This window comes from Leptinotarsa decemlineata, unplaced genomic scaffold (genome assembly GCF_025532065.1).
Source record: "Leptinotarsa decemlineata unplaced genomic scaffold, Ldec_3_MD MMD2_tig00026361_RagTag_RagTag, whole genome shotgun sequence".
Classification (NCBI taxonomy): domain Eukaryota; kingdom Metazoa; phylum Arthropoda; class Insecta; order Coleoptera; family Chrysomelidae; genus Leptinotarsa; species Leptinotarsa decemlineata.
This window is the reverse complement of record NW_027412704.1, coordinates 1,381,093-1,405,071: the sequence shown is the minus strand read 5'-3', so window position 1 is coordinate 1,405,071 and position 23,979 is coordinate 1,381,093. Positions and strand designations below refer to the sequence as shown.

Below are 23,979 nucleotides of genomic sequence, written 5' to 3'. Positions count from 1 at the left end.
AATCGAATGACCTTGGTCGTAATTTTTGGACAGGGCTGAAAAATGTTACAAAAAAAAGTACATGTGAACTAGACTATTAGTGATTTTTATGTGATGAAATTGGCCAATATTCAATGAAATCCATAACATATTCAAGTAAAACACCACATCCTGTGTTATCTATGAACATCATACGATAGCTTTCTCAGGCGTATTCATATCAGTATGAACACTATACAGTAGATTCCTCAGGCATATTTATACTTCTACGAACACTATACGATAGCTTCTTCAGGCGTGTTCATACTAGAAGGAACACCATACAATAGCTTCCTCGGGCGTATTAATACTAGTATAAACACTATACAATAGATTCCTCAGGCTTGTTTATACTGCTACGAACATTATACGATAGCTTCCTCAAGCGTGTCCATACTACTCAACATCTTCGTCATACTAGTTTGAATACCATACCGTAGCTTCCTGAGACGTATTCATAGTAGTATATACACTATACGATAGCTTCCTCAGGCGTGTTTATACTATTGAAAACATACCTGAAGAAGCTATTGCATAGTGTTCATACTAGTACGAACACTAATGCTACACGATAGCTTACTTAAGCATGTTCATACTAGTGAGAATACCATACAATAGTTTCCTATGTATAGGGTTCATACTGGTATGAACATCATACAATAGCTTCCTCATATGTGTTCCTTCTAGTATGAATACTATACAATAGCTCCTAAGGCATGTTCATACTAGTATGAACATTATACAATACAACATTATACTATACTATCGTGATATAGCTTCCTCTAGCGTGTTCAAACTAGAAAGAACACTATACGATAGCTTCCTTAGGCGTGTTTATACCATTGGAAGCATACTTGAAGGAGCTATTTATAGTGTTCATACTAGTATGGACACCACACAACAGCTTCCTATATAAAGTTTTTATACCAGTATGAACACTGTACAGTAGCTTCCCCATATGTGTTCATACTAGTATAAAAACTATACAATAGCTTCCTTGGTATGCTCATACTAGTATACTAGGCGATAGCTTCCTGTGGCGTATTCATAGTAATATGAAAATTATACAATAGGTTCCTCAGGTGTGTTTATACTAGTGAGAAACATACCTGAAAAAACTATTGTATAGTGAAAAAACTAGTATGAACTAGTATGGTGTTCATACTAGTATGAACACTATGCAATAGCATGCTCAGGTATATTCATGCCAGTATGAAGGAGTTTCACGTCAAAAAGTCAAAGCAGAGCTGCGTAATACAATTTCAAAATAGAATGAAAATTAAAAGTAGTATCGAGACATCGTTGGAGTTTTTTCCCAACACCAATGTGTTATTTTTAACACCTCGACACGTGTTTCGATCACCAAGTGATCATTTTCAAGAGGAAGATCAAACTTTCAGTTTGATCAACACCAAATCGTTATTTTTAACATCTCGACACGTGTTTCGATCACCAAGTGATCATCAAACTGACATCAGACTGACAGTTTGATCTTTCTTTTGAAGATGATCACTCTAGTGATCGAAACACGTGTCGAGGTGTTGGAAATGAAGATTTGGTGTTGGAAAAAAACTCCAGTAAGAGTCATTACTACACCAAAGGTTCCAAACAGTTCATCATAAAAAAAGTATTCCTCATTGTGTGAAATATATTTTATTTCAGAAAAATAATCTGAGTCATGTCTGTACTGTCTTCATGGAACACTCTGTGTACTGAAACTATTTTCCATACTTCTATGTGTAGCATATGTCACTCATTTCAAAACGGATTATTGAGGCTAACATTGAATGTGGAATATTAACAATGTTCATGAGAAAATCGTTAACATCATCATTGAACTCATTTCCACTTACTTGATTGCTTTCACCATCGATAACCCCATATGAACGCACAGAACCGCATGATCTGGTCTTTCCTTTGGTGCTCCACTGATGCAGTAGTAGCAGTCTCCTAAAATCTTTATCCGTAGTTGCTGATATTTCTGAAAAGACCATGTTCATAAGTTTTTCACACTCAATAATAGTCTGAAGGAAAGTTATTGATTTTTTCGAAAACTTCTTTCACTATTTCTATACCCCATTTCCAAAGTTAATCAATCAAGTAGACCGACAGTTACGACGAGAGAAAGAAAATGAACCACATCAAATGTAGCGCGGAACGTTTGAAAAATAAAGAGGTTCTTGTTGCTTTCCAATTTGATGCATTCTTTTCATATAAATCACAAAGAAGTTGAAAATAAATTAATTTATCATTCCCGTTTATAAAGCAGCAATATTCATACATCACCTCTGCTAATTTATCGAATCTGGCGAACAGTTCATTGAGCATTTTCACCAACTCTTGAGCTGAATACGTCGATGAAATCGCCGTGAATCCTACGATGTCGGCATATAAAATACTGAAAAATAAAACATAATTTTTGGAGTGGTAGATTGTAATTCAGTGCTCCCATTTGACAGAAGGATCTTACCTAACATTTTCATGTCTGCTCATATAAATCTTCTTGAACTGACTGTCGGTAGAGTCCAAATCCTGCCTCATTTGAACCGCTACATGCTCAGGTAGGACGGACAATAGCAAACGTTCCTAAAGATGTTTCGATTACTATTTGAACAATATAATGATTATTTTCAATAAATGTTTAACTTCTATCGTAGGACATGATCTGTCATGACATAATTATTCCTCTATCTCCCAGTAATAATGACAAACCTCTGTACAAGACTGTTGATACAAACTATTTTCACTTGCCCTCAAAAACTGTGTGCGGTTCTCAGTGAAAATTTGATACTGAGTTATAGTCGAAGTAAACAATATTGTGCACATTTGAAGTTGGCGGTACTCTCAAACGCCAAAAAACAATACAAAGAAATGAACCGGCTGCCAATTAGTCAACGTGGACTGTAGAATTGGCAGTTTGTATTGGATAATTTTTACAATGCGAACAATGCGAAAAAGAGATGCCAGTGAATAAGATTCGAATGCATTTGAATATTGAAATACAGCGTTTATGTATCAATGTAAATAAGAATCTACATCTCAAGTTTGGTTTCGAGGGAAACAAACTATTACAAGCAACATCAGATTTGACCGAAATTCCTTTCTCAACTGTACGTAAAATAGTCAAAAACAAACTTTATGAATGCAAGACGCGATGTGATATAGGATTACCAAAACCTTTAGATGTTCATCTAATAAAATCATTGAAAAAAACAATATACGACTGTTACAAAAGCAATCACATTCCTACAACTGAAATCATAAGGAAGAAATTAAATACTTCCGGCCATAACGTGAGCTGCTGTGACAAAACTCTTCAAAATTGGGTAAGGAAACTAGGATTCAGATTTGAAATGATGAACAAACGTGAAACAGTTATGGAAAGCAGAAGAATAGTGAAATTGCGTAACAAATATTCAGAACAAATAACTAAATGTAGACAAGAGAAACGGCAAACTTTCCATTTGGACAAAACTTGGTATGACACTCACGACACAGTTACGAAAGGGTGGACTGATGGTTCGAGAATGTGTACGCCTAACATGCCTGAAAACAAAAGATCGCAACTGATTATTTGCACTGCGGTGGAAGAGAGAAAGTTTCGAGAAACGGGTCATGTTGAAGATCTTCGTAAAAGTGGTAGACAATCAATTTCAGAAGCCCAGAAACTTGACGTGGTACTTGTGTTCCAAGAAAACCCCCATACCAGTTCGAGGAAAGTCGCACTGGATGAAAATTCACACCAATCGTCAGTGTGTTGAAAAATAAAAGTGGCATCCGTATAAAGTTCATCTGGTCCAAGAACTGTTAGAAGATGACTTTGATAGAAGAGTCGAAATCTGCAAAATCATGATGGAACGCTCTAACAGAGATTGAAGTTTCATACAAAATGTAATATTTTCAGATGAAGCTACTTTTATGCTCGACGGTCACGTAAACCGTCAGACGTATCGATACTGGGCAAGAGAAAATCCACATTATGGATTTTGTGTTATACACAAAATCCACAAAAATCCAATGTTTGGATTGGAATTTTGAACAACCAGATAACAAGGTCTTGAGGACAGCCTAGCTGGTGCTGGTTATCATAAATGTATTTTATACATAACATGATAAAACAAATATATCTATCTATCTATATCTATCTTGTTAATATTGAGCTGTTTCAAAATTCGCCTGACTAGAAGTTGTCAAAAAGTAATTTTCAGCATTGTGGGAATAGTGGGTCGTTCCTTTCCCAGAAAATCGACTGTGGAGTGGAAAGCAAATTTTTAAGCTAGTAGATTTGCTTTTTCTATGGCTGCTGTTGCAATTGAACCACCTGGAATCAATACTTTCTACATTGTTCAAGATAATATCATAAATAGCTGCTACGTTGGAAAAATTGACACTGATGTAAGTATATCAATAGAACATTGTTCAGGTTGAGTTTGTATGATTGGGATGACCCAATATCAAGTTGTTATAATTACTCTACCAATCTGTTTATTTTCCCAAAGCAGACAAATGAATTATTGGACATCAATAGATACTGAGACACCTCATTCCTTCATTCTTATGAAATACACTCCTGCAATTTCAATAATAGCTCTCCCAACCTGTGCCTGAACTGGGTCGCAGCAACGCCAATCCGAACCCTATTCAACCAATGAAATCAGAATCCCCGGACGAACAGTCCTGAATTAATCAACGCACCGTCCGAGATTGTTACCTTCCACGTGTTGGCTTTGAAGGATATTGCTCTCACCTGCTCTGCGCTCTGTTCCTCGATGACGAGCTTCACTTCCAGCGACTGCCTAGTCTCTAAAAATGCCCTTCGCTGTTGTTTGTCTTCCACGAGAAAAGACGTTATACCCAAAAGACTGGCCGTTAGCAGCAGGATGCTGTTCGACACGTGCTAGAAGAGAAAATAATTTGTATTACATCCAGGTGGGATTTATTGTAGGGGGAGGAGGAGTGGTTGGATGGGATTGGTTTTGCAAGGGTTGCAAAGAAAATTGAATTGAAAGGGAGACGTAGATTGTTGTCGTTTTTTTACTTGCTGATACATTTGTACAACTTCACTCATAAATCAAAGTGATTCAAGATGTCTTTTGTACTAATTACAGAGCGGTACAAAAAACAATTTATTCAGTGGCAGACATTCTGAATTCAATTGATGCTATGACGTTGATCTCAAAATAAAAGTTATGTTCAATCCGTTTGAGAAATCAATGAAAAGTCACTTTTGCTGAAGGAACGGCTGTATTTTAATGCTTAGAGTAATGATTTCATTCCCTCATGTCGGTCATTAACAACGATTCAGGAATCGTCAGTGAATGAGTTGCAATTATATAAAGTGAAAAATTTAAAGTCATCTACCAGTTCTTTAGGATATTGAGGAACACTCAAATTGGAACAGAATGAAAACCGTAACCTCTGGTGAGACATGACATGACAATTATTTATGCGCGCATAACTACAAATATCATAACCTCAATTCTCTTCGCGCGCATTATGAGAAGTGTCCTAACCTAACAAATGGAACGTCGTCAACTTCTTTTAATGTTCATCTCAGATAAGAAATCATAAAAATCGATCCAGTCATTCTTGAGTTGAAAATGATGTAACTGAGATAATTGTGCCACTTTGTTTTATAAGTAAGAGATACCACATTCAATTATTATTCAATCTGCAGTGTATTCCACATGAGATAGAAGTCAAGATTGGGACGGATCGTTCTTACTCCAAGGATTATTGGAGGATTGGACGGCAGAGACAAAGCCCTGACAGATCCCTTATGAAATTGAAACAGAAGCGAGAGGACACAAAATTGGAGATTTGAGAACTCCAATTAGTCGTATCAATGCTTCAGAACTTCAAAAAGTTAATTGTAGCTGACTATTTTTCGAACGTTTCATTTTGTCCCGAAATTAAGTAACGAAATGAAACCAAGATACTGCATTGTGCTGAATTTAAGGAACTATTCCGGTTCAGAAAACTGTACACACCTCAAAAACATCACTGAGGTATCGATAACAATCACATTAGTAGTCTCATATGAATGGATTTCAACAAAGCTCTTGATGTTCCGGGTCACAGACATCTTTTTATGCAGAAACGTTCGGTTCCAGCAACTGTCTAACTAGCAGATTCCAAAGCGACAGAGTATGAAATCCTTTCGCCTCTCATATTGAGAATGCCTCAAAGATCAACATCAGGTCCCATACTTCACTCTATATACAGATCTCGGACTACAGTGTAGGTAAAATCCATCATTATGCTGCCCAAACCCAACAGCAATATGACTTCCCTGCATAAAATAGCCATGTAGCAATTTCCTCATATTCTTCAGTAGCAAATCCAAATGCATCATAGAAGTTGAAACAAACGTTTAGCCTGTAAAAATTCCCAAATCAGCCTGTCGTCAGATGATCCGGATGGATTCCACAGTAACTGTGTAATATATCAATTTCTGAATCAGAATTCAGATAATTCAGAGACTTTTTCATCAATCAAAAATTAGGGATTCACTAACCAATATTGAAGTTAAGAAATGGCTCGCGTCAAAACTGAGAGCACAGCAAATTACTTACTTCTAACCTGTGATGCGTAAAAAATACACAGGCTCTTATGTATATACTCCACAGACAAACATTGATACGTGTTACACTAGATTTCACTCAAGCAATAAATTTACCACCGATTCATGATAATGCCAGCTTGCAGAAAATTGAGGGTGATCTCGAAACCAATATTGACTGGATCAGTGTATATGTATATGCAGTAGTATAGTTTCTATTTACATTCATTAACAAGCGGTTTCGATTCTGTCAATACCTCGTGCTCATTATAATTCCAGTCGGTTGCACTATATTTCCTAGTGGCGTGATTCATATTCAAACTAATGACCTCCCCATCATCCCCAGAAACAGTATACCTGTCGATAATGACTTACTACACAGCCAGAAGCAGGGCGACTATCGATTGGGAGAAGTTCGATTGTAAGGAGATATTTTACTGGGAAATGTTTCTCTGTCAGAGTTTTGAAAGTTGGTGATTTCACAAATTACTTTTTCTGGCGAATTTTGAATAGCCTTTCTTGTATTCTTCGTATCCGAAAACAATTTTTTTATTTCAGACCACGATTTGAAGCAGTATGTATTCCTGAACATTCTTGTGCATTTCAAATTTACTGAAACATCTACATCGCCAGTCCAAATTCGGAATAATGTTCACAATTCACAAAAAACCATTATTATCATCAACATTCAAAGTAAAACGTGAAGATTGGAGTGATGGATCAATGTTTCATCCATTGTCACATATCGATGCAAAAATTCCGGTTTGTTATGTTTAAACATGGGCAAACACTGCTTAGAATCATCAAGACGTTCTTATTTTTGTTCAAAAGTGAGCTCTCTAGACGCTCACTTTGAACAGAGCTTTTTCATAGTCAATTTGTCATGCCATATAAAACCCACACCTTCTTTCAATACCTTTCCAATGGCAGCTAACTCAACAACTTCACTATTCGATCATTCAAAACGATAGGTAATCTCTAAACCTAATGTTCACCCTCCTTTTCAACTTCGTATGTTAGGTTAGGTCACACATGAGGTTAGTTTTTGATAAAAATTAACTTTTCTTTTCATTTCCGTAGGTCAGGTTCGTTTTTGTTAAAAAAAATCCCAAATTTCGTGGGCTAGGGTAGGTTATATGTTAGGTTCGGTTAGGTTAGTTTAGGTTAGGTTAGATTAGTTAAGGTTAGGTAAGGTTAGGTTAGATTAGATTAGTTTGGGTTAGGTTAGGTTAGGTTAGGTTAGGTTAGGTTAGGTTATGTTAGGTTAGGTTAGGTTAGAGATGGAAATAGGAGAAATAAATCCTGATAACCTCATGGGAAAGATGATGAACAGTCAAAATCAGTAGAAGAGAGGAGCAAGGTACTTGGAAGAGATAATGAGGCAAAAGGAGCATGAAGAGAGAAGCTTAGAAGCAGAAGATAGGGAGTGAAGGCAGTTAAATGCCGCCTGTATCTGATGATATGTCCTTCGGAAAGTTCTGGGTACGGGAGAGGGCACGGGGGTGGTTTTAGCCGGTAAAAGTCCGGCACTACTGATTCGCGATGGACACCAAGCGATCAGTGCCCATGAGGGTTTCCACCCCACCAAAAAAAAAAAGGTTAGGTTAGGTTAGGTTAGGTTAGGTTAGGTAAGGTTAGGTTAGGTTAGGTTAGGTTAGGTAAGGTTAGATTAGGGAACTCTTTCAACTACGTGTATTGGTTTAGGTTATATGTTAGATCAGTTTTTAATAAGGAACGCTCTTCTTCAAGTTCGTAGGTTCGGAGGTTAGTTTTTGTTGAAAAACACTTTTCCCGTCAACTATATGAGTAATATGTTGAGTTAGTAGTTGAAGAGAAACTTTCCAACTTCGTAGGTTGGGTTGGGTTATAGATTAGGATTGTTTATCATTATATTTTCGAAAATTAACTGTCCCAAGTCTATGGAAATCATAAGAGAAAGAAGCTTGATGAAAATGGGCTCATTTTCATCCCTTTTTCATTCGTCCAAATGATTATGATGTTCCAGAATTACTACATCAATTTTTTTATAGTGAAATAAAGAAATTGAACTCTCTCAAAATCCTTCAAGTAATTATTCGCTACGGAAAGGATCTCTTGGAAATAATCACATGAATAATGGTTCTCTCATTCATTCGATTCTCATCTACACTCTCTTTATATTCTGCCATTTTCAGATAACTCAGTGAACAGTTAGTAACTTCAGTTTGCTAACAAATCATGTTTGTAATCATTTCCACCATCAAGATCTGAGAAACGCAGCAAAAACGTTCAATATCAATAAAACTTTTTCCATTATCTTTTCTTCTATGTCTGTTCTCGTACTTATTTCCATCAAAATCTTCTCTGGAAAGGAATCCAATGAAAAAGTCCTTTGTCTGGCACAAGAAGTTTTCACGCCTTCTGCTTATTGGATTTTTAGTAGTTTCAGTCTTATCTCAAAGTGATATAAACCTCCGTTTTATTTCTCGTGTCTTTCAGACAAGAAGAGATTGATAAATAATAAATAAATCTGACATCACTAATTACCGAGCAAGCGTTTTCAACTTGTTTTCAGCCGTTCCTGAATCTGGATAACCTCAATGAAAAATGTCTTCGAAACTCATTTCAGCAGTTTATCTCTTCAAATTTTCGTAATTATTCAAAAGTCACTTCCCTTCAATAATGAATTCTATCCACGAACACATATCTCACATAATCTCATCGTTGTGAAACATAACAGTGGTTGAAAACCCTTTTGAGTTTGTCAATTATCCAAACCAGTAGGTGGGTAGTGTGTTCTTTTAGAACGGCCAGCTAGATCACCTGATAGGACCCCTCTAGATTTTTAGAAAATACGCGATATCTAAACCACACCTATTTATATCTCCTAGGGTAAACTTTCGGGAAATGTTCTAGTGCAAGTTCCCGGTAATCTTCAACAGAGGGATCCTCATCAATAGCAGTGAGTTGATTGAAATATGATCTTTGTCATTGTTCATAGTTGTCATGTCACTCCTCGCCATGTTCAGACTATAGAAAGCATCCAGAAGTATGATGCCATTTGCTGTGTGTTCTTTGAAACGAGTGTCAATAGCCCGCTCAGTCGGGCCGATATATCTATTGTCACAATCTTCACAGTGTCTTCCATATATCCCCGACTTTACATTTCACAACCCCAAAGACAATATATTGGTTAATTGTATTAATAACACATCATTTTATTTCTATTTCAGGTGGCAATCATTCTTTATTCATCATTTTGTGTTTTTGTGTGAAAACTGGAATGAGGTGCTCAAAAACACTTGAAATATTGACAGTGGCATACAGCGATTGTACTCTGTACCTTTTGTATTACATTTCAGAACTAGATCATTATAATTATTTGTTATTCAATTCAGAATATCGTTTTTCAGAATCACTTTCAGTTGTCTTCAACATATTTTCATTCAAATAACAATGGCACTCAAGCTTATATCACAGAGTTACGTAGAGTTTCAAAAACTACTCCACACACAATTCCGCATGTCTTGCAAGAAAGAAGACGCCTCTCGGAAGGGCACGAAAATCCACAAGATGTTCAGGAAGGTCGAAAGTTCATGCCATATTGATTAAAGTAACATCTGCCAGTAGTAAATCCACTTTCTAGGCTTTATTTATGTTCTGTTTCGTCGTGAATTTGGGGGATCCCGATCCCAGGTGAATTATTAAGTCAAACAGCTGGTTATGCCATCACTATTTCAAGCAGTAGTGAGACGAGAACGTTAAAGTTTATTGCTGGTTCAGAGTTCGTTCAAAAAGGACCAATTCTTAAATATTTTAAATCAATCAGTAGTTTTCAAAAAAAAATCTACACTAAGAGACATCTAACGTGAAACTCCCGAACAAATAAAGTTTGCAAAAATTATTCCATGTATTTTGCTACACAGAGTAGATGGTGATGTAGCAAATGTCATTGTGTTAGTAACGTAAAATTTCGTTTCATTCATGGAAAATGAGAAGTTATTTCAAAACAGATATCTTCGTCCCGATCAAGTCTCAATATTTATATAAGAAACTCGTAATGTTATTGCAAATCAAGGGCGATCACCCGGTGTTTCGGTGTCGATATTCTCGCATCTAAAAAAGCGTTTGCATAATTTTATGACTGTCGGACCTTTCGGCGTCATGTTTAAATCAAGCTAGACTAAACAAATGTATGCAGTGCCTTCATTTCAAAACTTCCCACCCCTAGTACTTCGTTTAGTAGGTAGAATTTGCCGTAGGCAAAAAACACGTCAATTTAGATATCGAGAGGGAAGTTTAAAACCAGTGCCAGTGGTATTTTAGGTTTAACCCCCTTACCCCTAGCTACCCCCACTTAATAATTTTGAATAGCACCCTCTATCTTGTAACACATCATTTTAAAGATCTTAAAAATCCTCTCTCAACCCCGTTTAGAAAACTGAAATTAGTTGATCCGTACTCGTAAATAACACAGTCAAATTGGCGTTTTTTTTATTTTTTCCATGTAGTCGTTGTTTCACTCATTATACTTTATATTTGAAACCTCGGACTTTCATTTTCTCTTGGACTGACAAAAACAATATCCTCGTAGAGTAAGATGAAGTTAAAAAAACTTCATCTTATTCAGCATCGTTCCGGAACCATATAATGAGAGAGGTATACCAAAAGATTTAGATACAGACACCATAAAATCCTAAATTCATGGGTGGATATCTGACAATGAATGAAACATGGCTCCAAAATCAAATTTCATTAAAAAAAATTGTTTTTATGTTTGCCTACGTACTTTCAGATAGTAGTTAGTAAAAGTCGACGAGATTCGATCCACTGAGACAAGGAAAACCTGAACAATTTCAAACCTGAAATAAAAATCGTCTAGTAGCCAATTTTCGCAACACGCGATGAGAAGCAACTCCTCATCGACCCACAATGCTCTAAGACCATTGCGCTTTGTTGAGACCCTCCATTCTTTCACCCTTTTCAATTAGTCTAATCTTCACTTTCACTTAGCGACTCGTCCTCTCTCTTTCAGCAGTGGGATATCATGAACCCGCCCGAGTGTCATAAAAAGCGGATTGATTTCAGGCATTAATTATTATTGAGGTCTTATACTGACTTTTATTGTTCTTATTCAACAAACGGTGATGTGACGTACGTAAATTTCCCATGTAATGCGATAAAATTACTTTTCTTGTGAATCAGGATGATGACATCAGTCTGAGACTGACAATCAATACCCTCTGCAATACATTGAGTGACTGTTACAAGATTGGTGGTGGTTGAACGTCCTTTCATGAAACCGTGTTGATTGGGACTAATAATGATGCTGACATGACAATACATTATCTTCTCAAAAAGCATCTCAAACACTTTACAAAAGTTGCATATGATAGAAATCGGTCTGTAATTTTTTACCTCACTTTCATCTCTTTTTTTGAAAATTGGGCAGACTTTCGACATTCTCCATATTGATGGTACAGTTGATGTTTTCAGGCATATATTAATTAGAGTTGTTAGTGGCTCAACCAGAGCTAAGGCACAATCTTTAATGATGAATGCTGGAATATATTCAGGTCCCGCAGTAAATTAAGGCTTTAATTTTTTTAGGGTATGATAAATATCTTCAATACTGAAGTTTTTGATTTGATTTTACCGAATTACAATGAAAATATTGTAATATTTGCGCAAATTCATGCGTCTGAGATATGCGTCTGATTTTAAAAGTTCCTTTCTTTGTAGATATTTTGCCAGAAAAATAATGATTCCTCCGGTGTCATTTCTGAAATAACGACATTCTGAAAATCTCCGGCCATCGAGTTATCATTAAAAACCCTACCTAACTTTGTCGTGCGAAAATCCTCTTTTGTTCATCCTGTTTAACAAAACATTCCGCGTAAGCCGATCTCCAGTCTTGCGAGTCCTGCATCGTCCTTTTATTCCAGACTTTTGGAAGCTTTCATGTTTGTTTCGTTGTACGAATAAAAAGCTTAACGAACATTTCAAAACGTGAAAATAGGGAAATGCTGGAACGAAGTGAGCCAGTTCTGTGATGAAGGACCCCAGGACTATCCATTCAGGATTAATTAAATTGCTATGGAATGCTTGCCGGAAATCAATCGCTCACGCTGATTGACAACCGTAATTAAAATCGACCATAGAGCCCTTCTACTTCCACCTAATTAATATCAATAGTGACTAGGATCAAAGAGATGGAAATCATATTGAGCTTGTCCATTGGAATTCACTTGGCAGATCTAGGCTTTGATGTTGGGATAAAAATCCAATAGTATTCAATGTAAACGAAAACAAAGAATACAAAAACAAATACAAGTTTAGAAAACAGAAATCATGATAAAATATGAAAATAATAATGATGGTGATGAAACTGGTAATGATGATGATGATGCAGAGGAAAGGATAGCGATCGGCGCTACAGGATTTGGAGGAACTATGAAAACCATTTACATTTGATACACTTTTTAAAACAATCAAAGAATCACTTCTTTATGAGCTTGTGATTTTTTCAACAAAAAATAACCCATTACCTATATGTTATAATATTTTGAAGGGCAATGCAAAATGCTGAATTATTGGATAATTTTTTGTTTTGTACTGGGTATTCGTCAGAAAATAAAAGAACTACTAAGTCAAAATGAAAACCCTCCATTTATTGAAGTCAAAAGTGAAGAAAAAGTTGTTTTGTGTTATAATTAATGGCTCAGTATCTTGTTTTTCCTTCTAGGACAGAAATCGAAGGACTCTTCTCAAAGAGCGATCTTCAACTCATCCAAAGTGGTAGGTTGGTTTTGTTGGTTTCGAATGGTTCTTCCCAGTTGATCCCAGACATGTTCGATGGGCTTGAGACCCGGGCTACAAGCGTACCACCCCAAAGTAGTGGGGTGGTACGCTTGTAAAACCTCCTGGTTTTATGCCCTGTAACGTATCTGGACAAACACCTCATTAACGTACTTTTGAGCGGTCAGGGATTCGTTGCGTATATCTACAAGGTCTTTAAAATCATTGAGTGTCATTCAACCCCACACGATCCTTGATCCACCTCCAAATAGAACCCCTGAAGATAAGCAGCAGAGGATAAAATGTGTATTCCTTCTTCTGTATACCCTGGCACGACCATCATTACCAAGAAGAGTGAATTCAGAGTACTTCACGCCAATGCCTTAGTTACCAACTCTGCGTCCAAGCAAACTGCATTCTTTCTTTTTGTGACGTGCTGTAAGTCGAGGAAACTTGGGTCCTCGTTGCTCGGCTTAGCTCATTTTGTAGCTCCCTGGCTGTTGAAAACTCTGTACTCAGATGTAAATACCTATCCTCCTGGGCTAAAGTGGACCTCCACCATCCTTGACCTGGCCTCCGATGGACAGTCTCTAGTTGTTGGTAGCAGTTCCAAAGTTTTAAAACCACTGTTATTTCTTATCAAAGTTGACTAACTTATTATACAAAGTAGTGATCCTTTATTTGTTTTGAGGGGTGTGAGATGTCCATATAGCAGTAGGTGTATATTACAAACCGCCTAATTCATCACGGGTAACTTCAAACTTCATACTCACCTGTTGGTAGAAATGCAGATCGGACTTCGAGAATATGATAATAGCTGCGAAGTAAGAGGCACAAGTACCAATACTCAAAATGATACAATATCGTAGTCTTATAGGTAGCGTCACGTACACCAAATATACTAGCAGTAGAACCCATCCTAGGCTATCCCTGGACGTGACTTCGTTCTTTTTGAGGATGAGGGCCGATAGCACCTGGGTGATCGCCACGTACCAACACATGTAGGGTATTGCTGCCCAAGGAATAGTGCACTTCATTTCTTTTTTGCATAGTACCAACAGCGATGTGTTCGTTGTGATGTAGAGGATCATGACGGTGAAGAATATATGGTCTTGTCCGTTTGGAACCTGAAAAAAAATACTTTTCAGCTACACGGAATTGTCTGTGGATTGGGAAGCACCGTTATATACTCATTCTGCAGCAAACAAACTCTGGTATGACCAAAATCTCATGGAAAATATTGAGCCACCTGATGTGGCTAGAAATATATCAAAACTTCCAAATTGTAATCACACTTATCGTCTCAAATCTTTCAGTTACCTTTATTGTTTTGCACACCTAACAGAAATATACTTGGAGAGATGATGAATATTTTGGAGGGGATTGTAATCAAGAACTAGTGAGGATAGAGATGAGGTGGAGGAAGAAAAAGTTCTGTTAATTCAATCGTGCGTAGATTCCTGGAGAGAAAAGTCAGACCATAGATGACGCAACAAAGACAGATCATTTATATGTATATTCATCGGAAAAAAAGAGATTCAAGATTACCAAGAGGATATGCAGCTCATATTCGTTGAAGTTTGATGTATAATTTTGAAAATGTCCTTATAGGATGAAACTGCAGTAACGTTAGTTACAAATAAAAGTGGTGAAAAACATAGAAAGTGTTATTTCCCATATTCCATTATGATTTTCCACCATATTCGTAATCTTGCTCAACCATCAAGTGGAACAACGCCACTCTCAAGATGTCACATCAGTGGAGAACTCTCTTCTTGGCAAGTAATAGCACAAGCTCCAGCAGATCTGGTCATTACAACTATCGCTTCTGATGTACTTGCTATACTTCTTTATAGTAGACTCAAAAGAAGCTTAATCAACTAGACGTGAAGACAAAAATGGCGTCAATCTTAAGGTGTCACATCGTTTGAGAACTCTCTTTTTGGCAAGTAATAGCACAAACTTCAGCAGATCTGGTCATTACAACTATCGCTTCTAATGTACTTGCTATACTCATTCAACTAGACGTGACGACCAAAAATGACGACAATCTCAAGGTGTCACATTGGTGGAGGACACTCTTCTTGGCAAGTAATAGCACAAACTCCAGAAAATCTGGTCATTAGAACTATCGCTTCTAATGTACTTGCTATACTCCTTTATAGTAGACTCAAAAGAAGCTTAATCAACTAGACGTGAAGACCAAAAATGGCGTCAATCTTGAGGTGTCATATCGGTTGAGAACTCTGTTCTTGGCAAGTAATAGCACAAACTCCAGCAGATCTGGTCATTAAAACTATCGCTTCTAATGTACTTGCTATACTCCTCTATAGTAGACTCAAAAGAAGCTCAATCAACTAGACGTGAAGACCAAAAATGACGTCAATTTCAAGGTGTCACATTGGTGGAGAACTCTCTTCTTGGCAAGTAATAGCACAAACTCCAGCAGATCTGATCATTAGAACTATCGCTTCTAATGTACTTACTATACTCATTCAACTAGACGTGAAGACCAAAAATGACGTTAATCTCAAGGTGTCACATCGGTGGAGAACTCTCTTCTTGGCAAGTAATAGCTCAAGCAGATATGGTCATTAGAACTCTCGGAAGAGAACAAAGTTGCTGCTTCAAATACACTTGCTATACTCTTCCATAGTACACTCAAAAGAAGCTCAATCAACTAGACGTGAAGACCAAAAATGACTCCCAAGGAGTTTGCATTTCAAGTTGCTTGTTCCATGGTTAAGCTTCCCAAGACAACAGGAGGATCGTGGAGTTTTCAGTTTGGAGTATCTAATGACAGAATGGTATTGGATGAAGTTAGTAGTTCGGTTCACGAACATGAGGGAGCATTTCCTTCTGAGACTGCTGCTCAAGTAGCTGATGAACTGAGTTCAGATTGAAACATTGAACGATGTCACCACAACTCAGTTACCAAGATAGAACTTGTTAAGCAAAAGGCATACATCAAACTTCTTTGATTGACGACTTGTTTATTTTGTGGAAATTCATGTTTGAGGATACCCTACAAAAACACACTTTTGTCTATTTTCCACGATATTTCTTTATTGTTGACTAGTTTCGACTATTACACCATTTTCAACAACAATAAAGAAATAGCGTGGAAAATAGACAAAAGTGTGTTTTTGTAGGGTATCCTCAGCATGCATCAAAGCTTAAGCGATCACTTTGCGCCTGTAGCTTTGCGAACAATATTGATGGGCTCAGCTTTTTAAATCAGCTGAGATTTTTTTCCTTAATGCCAGTAGGCTAAGGTCAAATAATAGCGAGGAAATTCGATAGGAAAGCAGCATTTTTACATAGAGACATCGATTTTGATAATTTTATAAACATAATTGATGGATTGAATAGAAAGCGAGGAAGAGGGGCTTTCAAGAATGGTGAGTGGGTTTATGTTTTGAAAAAATTAATCAGGATAGGCTGCACTAATCAATGAGCAGCCAATCCTCACACGTTTGCTACAATTGACGGGCAACAAAATGCAATTTATATTCTTGAGCTAAAACAAACTAACGAACAATCTGAATTCGGACTCTGAGTCGAAAAAAAGTTTATTCACCCAAAATTATTGAAAAATAAGAGAAAAATAAGAGATCCGAACAAATCAATGTATCAAACCAAGATTGGATAGCTATTTTATTTTTATTCAGTTTAGAACCGTCAGTTGAAAACTCCGACAAGGTTCAGAACTCTTGTCGATATCAACGGGATGACTGAAAATTCATAAAAGTGAACATATTGAAGCACACTGTCAGTATATGTATGTGAATTCTTTGTGTATTCTATAAGTGATCTGAAAAATTTTTGACCTAACAAAGATGCAAGACATTTTGTCGAATTGCCCCTTCATTTGACGAAAATCTCTGTCCTACGAGCGCAATTATCAGACCAGGGAACAAAAAAGTCACTCGGAGCTAGATCTGGTGTGTAAGGCGGGTGGTCAAGCAGTTCAAACCGTAATTCGTGGATTTTCACCACAGCAACCGCTGAATTGTGAGACGGTGCGTTATCTTGATGAGGCAGATTTTTTTTCTGCAAAGTTCTGCCTGCAGCTTCTCAAGTAATGATGCATAGTACGCTCCTATAATGATTTTATCTTTTTGAAAATTATCGATTGAAATAACTCTATAACTATACCAAAAATAGTCGCCATCACTTTCCCAACCGAAAAAAACAGTTTCTGCTTTTTTTTTTGGAGTAATGAAGCTAACGTACAGTGTTTGTCATTATACATGTGGTAATATTGCTATATTCTAAACCGTAACAGATACTACAGGGTATGCTTTACATTGTTTTGCAACGTAAAAACATAACTTAAACAAATTGAGTAGGAAAATGTTATTAATGTAATAATATATATTCGATAAAACGTTTCGTGTCAACATGGCCACCATCAACTTTTTTTCAATTTGGACCTGTCTTTTTTATTACAGATATTGATGAAGCGATAAATTCACAATCCAAGGGTATATCACATTCGATATTTTTATAGCGTTTCAATTGAAATAACCACCATCATCAGTGAATTTTGTTCCCACAATTCCCAACCAAACATTCATTCCGAACCTTTCTTGGAAATTGGTTTACCTTTGTCTGTTAAACCAACCATTGTTGGTGAATTTTGATTCGTCCGTCCATATTCTTGTTTTAGAAATATTTCTAACTTCCCTATTTCTACGTCTTAACTTTGCGTATCCTGTAGCATTTATATTTGTTCTTTTTCGGAATAGTTCTGGTGGATTTTACAAAAGTCCTCATTTTGTGTGCAAGTTCTCGTGAAGAACAATCTTGATTAGCAAAATTTTTGTAACTGGCCAATCCTAAATCTATATATACAGTGTGTCTCACTTCTCATGAAAACACCCCCGTATTTTCCGTAATATTCGAGGTAGAACGATGAAACTCTCAGGACTGATGGAAATGCTCAAAATGCACCTACCACCTGAATGGGGTTGGCCAAAATGATATACAATGTCCGCCACTCGCGATGGAACACCCCATTTTTTCGGTGAAACATATTAGGGGGCAAAATAGAATCAAAATTCCTTCAGATTCGTCATCAGGACTACCAACTTACTACGAATACACTTTTTTCCTGAAAAAATTTCAGTCCTGAAAAATCCGAAGTTGTCTCACTTCTTATGGAAACACCCCCGTATCTTCCATAATATTCGAGGTGGAATGATGAAACTCTCAGGACTGATGGAAATGCTCAAAATGCACCTACCACCTGAATGGGGTTGGCCAAAGTGATATACACTGTCCGCCACTCGCGATGGAAAACCCCATTTTTAAAACATATTACGGCGCAAAATAGTTCGCTTCCAATACCTGAACCCCTCCATTCTATCTGGAGAGTATTCTCAGGTATGAAAGATACAGATGCTGTGAGATGCTATCATCCATTTTGAGTCTATCTGAGGAAAATGTCACAGCACCACATTCTCAGATTATCGAGATAGTGTGAAGCAGTGTATGAAAAATTATCGATGGCGGCATCTATTATAACTGAAGAAGATTATTCGTAAAACTAATTCTGGTTGCTGAACATCCAAATTCTATCCCAACCAGAAGTGAGAGCTCTCGATTGATGAGCAAAACTGCAAGAAATGGAAAAAATCTATATTCAAAGGTTCACATCTCGAAAACTGTACAATTCTGAATTTTGACTGTAGACACTTTCAATCAGCACATCAAGAACTACAACATATCAAAATTTCGGCAAAATTCAAGGCAAGCCATTTCTCATAAGAAATGTGCGGGGTCCTTTATCAAAATATTGAGAAAACATTTTACCATCCGAAACAAAATTAATCATCATACTCATTGCAACACCGAAACAACTGTTAATTTTTTTCCATTTTGTGATATTCTCCGAAATAACAATTTTATTCGAAAAAGACGAAAAACAGCATTTTTGGTTTTCCTCGTATAACTCGAGAAAGGCGAGAGTCCCCGTAAATTTTCGTCAACCATTGTATTTTTCCCTATGACAGTTACCTTTTTTCCTATTAATCGTCTTCGTATCTGTCACGGTTTAGAATATAGCAATGTTACCACATGATAAAAGAAACGTCCTGTATTTGTTTTGGAATTTTTGATGTCGTATTCTAATGAATTCGATTGTTTTCGAAAGTAGAGCTTCAATAATCCTAAACTGAGCAATCATCACTGAAGATAATTTAAATTTATGAAGGATCTCGCTCTGTATTTAGACCTTTGGAAGCAATATCAAGACTCTGAAGTTCTTCACAAACCCTGGTGTTCTACAAAATCCCAAAACATTCTACCACAAACAAAATACTCACCACCAGCATATAGATGTCGAACAGAATGGCTCCGATAAGAAAACACTCAAGTCCGGCCCTCTTCTGTTTGACATTGAAACTCTGGTAAAGTTTCTCCAGGGATGGATCGGTGAAGGTGTTAAATAAATAACATACTTCCTTCATTTTCTCCGCGGACTTGTGGTCCTCCATTTTCCGCTTCGTTTTTCTTACGTGGTATATTTCATCGGTATTTCAATTTGTGCGAGAACTTGATAAGGAAACATCGTTTTATGTGATTTATCCTTCCATGGTTCGGATGCTTTTGTGGAGTGGAACACGCAAATGTTGTGGGACATGCAAACAAGATGAGCTGATTAATAGTTTCTGTCTAGGTTTCCTCAGAGATATTTTTCAGACTGGTCACTGTTTTGTTGTGACTGAAACTTTCATGCTATTCGCACAACAGTTAATCACTTATAATTCCATTCAGTGGAATGGAACATATAGGGTGGATCATTTCGAATCAACTGACATACCACTTTTTTGCCATCAAATTAGTCGATTTCTCTTTTTAAAAAACTCAATCAATAAGACCTTCTGACATTAGATGAAAGATCTGAATATAATTATAATTTTATAAGATATTCCTGTAACTTTGTAGGTCAACATTTCTAAGTGGAAAAATTATAGAAATTACGGTGAATTTGTTGTAGTAGTTTGCTTGGATTTGAAACGAGCAATGAATACTCTGTTTTGAACAATGTATTCATATTCATTACAGGCTATAGGTTGAATATATCATAAATTATGGTGTGCCGCAAGATACACTTACTTGGGCCCTACTTTTTTCAATATATATGAATGACATACATCTTTGTCATAGTCATTGTCATTATTAATTTCTGATTTAAACCTGAGCGGAGCTATTTTCCGAAGGAATCAATATGTATATCAGATTTTTCAATGCCTCATTAAAAATGAACTGGAAATAAACGTAACTGAAATCGAAGCGATGATATTTGAAACGCCACAACAGATGAGCATATATCAGAAGTTGCTTTGACTGTTGACAAGAACAAAATTGAATGTGTGAAGGATTTTAAATACTTGGTATTTATCATCAACAGCAACTTGATAGTCAGTTTCCACTTTAATATGGGTTACATTAACAGAAAGACAGTAAATAAGCTTCAGTTTTTCAGAAGAATATCTCGTCAAGAGCCAGAATGAATAAATATTTACATTTTACCCCAATTTTATTATTGTGCTAGCCTTTGACCCAAAAAAATTTAACACTGAAAACTGAAAAATCGTGGATTGAAAATCATATGAAAGCTAAATAGTGGAAAATGAATAATAGTTCAAAAACTAAAAATTGACGCTTCAATAGCAACACAATCAAAAAATAATTTGACACTGATTAAAATAAAATTTAAAAAATATGGCATTGAAAGAAAAGTACTTAATTGGATCAGTGATTACCTTACAGGAATCAAAATTAATGAGTTTGTCTCAACAGCAATAAACGTAGACCACGGGGTTCCACAGAGAAGTGTTTTAGGGCCATTGCTATTCCTAATTTACATTAATGATATCAGCAAATGTAATGAATGTGATTATGAACATCATTTTGCTGATGATGCCCTAGTATCGGTTAGTGAGAGAGATATAGATAAAGCTATTCAAAAAATGAATGAAGCATTGAATAATATTGCTACATATTCAAAAACTAATGCATTGAAGCTGAATGTCAACAAAACAAATCGAAAATGACAAAATTGAGCTCATTACTGAATTCAAATATCTAGGATTCATGTTGGACAAGCATCTATGAATGAATAACCATTTAACTAACATACAGAAAAATTTTTTTAAGAAATTATATTTTTTCACAAGAATGTCCCAACACTTAGCTAAGCAATCACAGATAACTGTATATAAGACCATTATACAGCCACATTTCAAATATTGTCCCACTCTTCTATACACAAGTGATTTAAATAAAATGAGAACACCACAAAAACTACAGAATCGCGCAATTAGGATTATTTTTAGATGTGACAGGAGTACCCATACATCGTTAATGTTAAATACTCTAGAATGGTCATCTATAGAAAGCAGGCTTACATATTTAACGATGATTCATATTTACAAAATGTATTCTCAATTATCGTAGGTGAGACTACTTATTAACAAATATCAGTAGATCTTTTTTTCTATTATTGTGTTTATATGTATGTATGTATGTATAATGTTGAAAAAACATATATCAAGTAAAGAAAGAAGAAAAATACGAGAATATATTGATTGAATTCCGTATAGTACCTCTACCTTACTTCGCTTATTAGCTTTTAATAATAAAAAAAAAAGAGGTTACTTTTATATTCCCAACTTTCATATTATATGTAACTTAAGGACTTATTTTTATCTATTTTTATTTATTACATTTTATATTTTATGTCATATCATTTTATTATTGTATTTACTTAATATTATTATTCGTTCCGATATATGTATTTCGTATTTTATTATATATTTCTTAATATTTTTAAATTTTATAACCACACACAGGTTTGTAACCTCAGAGGGATTTTGAATTTATTCTCAAATCACTTAAAATTGTATTAATTGTTATTCTTACATTCTAAGTCTCAAAATAAATAGTATGTATGGTTTCCATTTCATATTTGAGAATAAAATGATTTCATTTGATTTGATTTGTATCCTATTCGAATAAAGCATTTCATTCATTTTATTCATTTTTCAGTTTGTGTTGCTATTGAAGCGTGTTTTTTCTAGTTTATTTTTAACTTTCATTTATTTTATTCCCACTCATAAAAGAGTACACATCGGTTGTTACCCAATAGTAACTTTTCGTATCAAACCCAGACTATTATATTCATATGTCACTATATAAGGCTTTTGTGAAATAAAGTGCATTCTTCTCATTCATCATTCTAACTCCTTCAACCCAGCATCAACCCAATCAACCCCCAGCATTCTAGAGTTTGCATGCCCCCTACCCTCACTGCTGCACCCCTCACCATCAATCGCCCCGAAATAAAGTCACATCTCACGTGAATCAACGCCACATAACCTAGGACAGGTGTACATATCGATCGGACAACGTTTCGTCCGCAAGCGACCGAATCCGGTAGCCGGAGTAAGCTAACTGCTCCCGGAGTCGGGCTTCTTCCCAGAGCATTCCATTGAATTCGTGCAGGATAGCGAACGCAAGCGTAAAAGGGGTGTCGAGTTCTACGGATTTCGATTATGATTTTGGGGGTAGGCGGAAGTCTGAGGGGGCGATTCTCAGTTTCTGGTTCAATCAATCGGATGGAATATTTTATGGTTGTGAGTTTCGCGCGTTGGGAGCGAAGGAGCGAGGAGTTTTCGTCTTCATCTTGAGTCCTTGTGAAGGAGGAAGGTGAGAATCTGAGAACTTTTGGGTCCTACAACACTTCCTGGGGCTAAATATTTCTATTGAGAAGCTCTCCCACATACACGTTGTCTTCGAAATCTAGATTCCACTTTTTCAACTGGCGAGTAATGTACACACATCGGAAAAGTCTAGGGATATTTTTATAACATACTAAATATCATAAAAATAAATGCATGAGGTCGTTTAATTTCGATTAAATTGGTACACTCGACCACCCCGTAGATTTCTATGGGTTGAACAAAGCCTGCAAAAACGGTAACTAATCTTTTATCAAGTTTTTTACAAACTGTAGGTTTTCGGCTAAAATGAATAATCTGAAAGTGTCGAGTTTGTACATTCTATGCAGTTCTTGCTCAGCAATTAAACTGGAAATATTGTGCTTTAACATGGAACGCCATCACTTACCATTGGCTGAGATGAATAGAGCTGTAGGGCTTCTTCAAGGTGGCATGTGACAAATTGATGTAGCTCTTCGTTTGGGTGTCTCTCAAAGTGTTATTAGTCGATTGTGGCGGCGTTTCCGTGAAACTGGCAGTCCAGCCGAACAACATCCAGGGCGAAGACGCGCTACAACTGCAGTTCAAGACCGATTTTTGGTCTTAACCGCAAGAAGACAACCGACAATCACAGCACCTGAGTTGGTTAACGTGTTGCAGCAGAAGCACCAGGTAACCATTGGTCGTGATACTGTCAGAAATCGACTGCATGAAGCAGATCTCCACAACAGAAGGCCACTTAGATGTCCACCTTTGTCGAGAGGCAATCGCGGTAGAAGATTAGAGTGGTGTCAAGAACATCAAAACTGGGATGCAAATGATTGGGCCACTGTTTTGTTTACAGACGAATCCAGATTTGGATTTCATCCAGATTCTCGTCGAGTAAGACTGTGG

At 36.4% G+C, this 23,979-nt stretch overlaps 1 protein-coding gene across 2 annotated transcripts in view; it reads right to left on the bottom strand.

Moving 5' to 3' along the window:
- Positions 1-22,811, bottom strand: part of Ac3 (Adenylate cyclase 3) — a 46,285-nt gene extending 23,474 nt beyond the window's left edge. Inside the window, exons 1-7 of one of the 2 annotated variants that reach the window (XM_074185029.1) lie at positions 22,692-22,811; positions 19,687-19,966; positions 14,131-14,484; positions 4,766-4,915; positions 2,489-2,604; positions 2,305-2,416; positions 1,872-1,999 (exon numbers count right to left, since the gene is read on the bottom strand). In XM_074185029.1, coding sequence (XP_074041130.1) covers positions 1,872-1,999; positions 2,305-2,416; positions 2,489-2,604; positions 4,766-4,915; positions 14,131-14,484; positions 19,687-19,857 — 1,031 coding nt within the window. In that variant the 5' untranslated portion in view covers positions 19,858-19,966; positions 22,692-22,811. Of the gene's footprint in view, positions 1-1,871; positions 2,000-2,304; positions 2,417-2,488; positions 2,605-4,765; positions 4,916-14,130; positions 14,485-19,686; positions 19,967-22,670 lie in introns of both variants that reach the window. The other variant, XM_074185030.1, reaches the window with a different exon arrangement.
- Between the last annotated feature and the right edge of the window lie 1,168 nt (positions 22,812-23,979).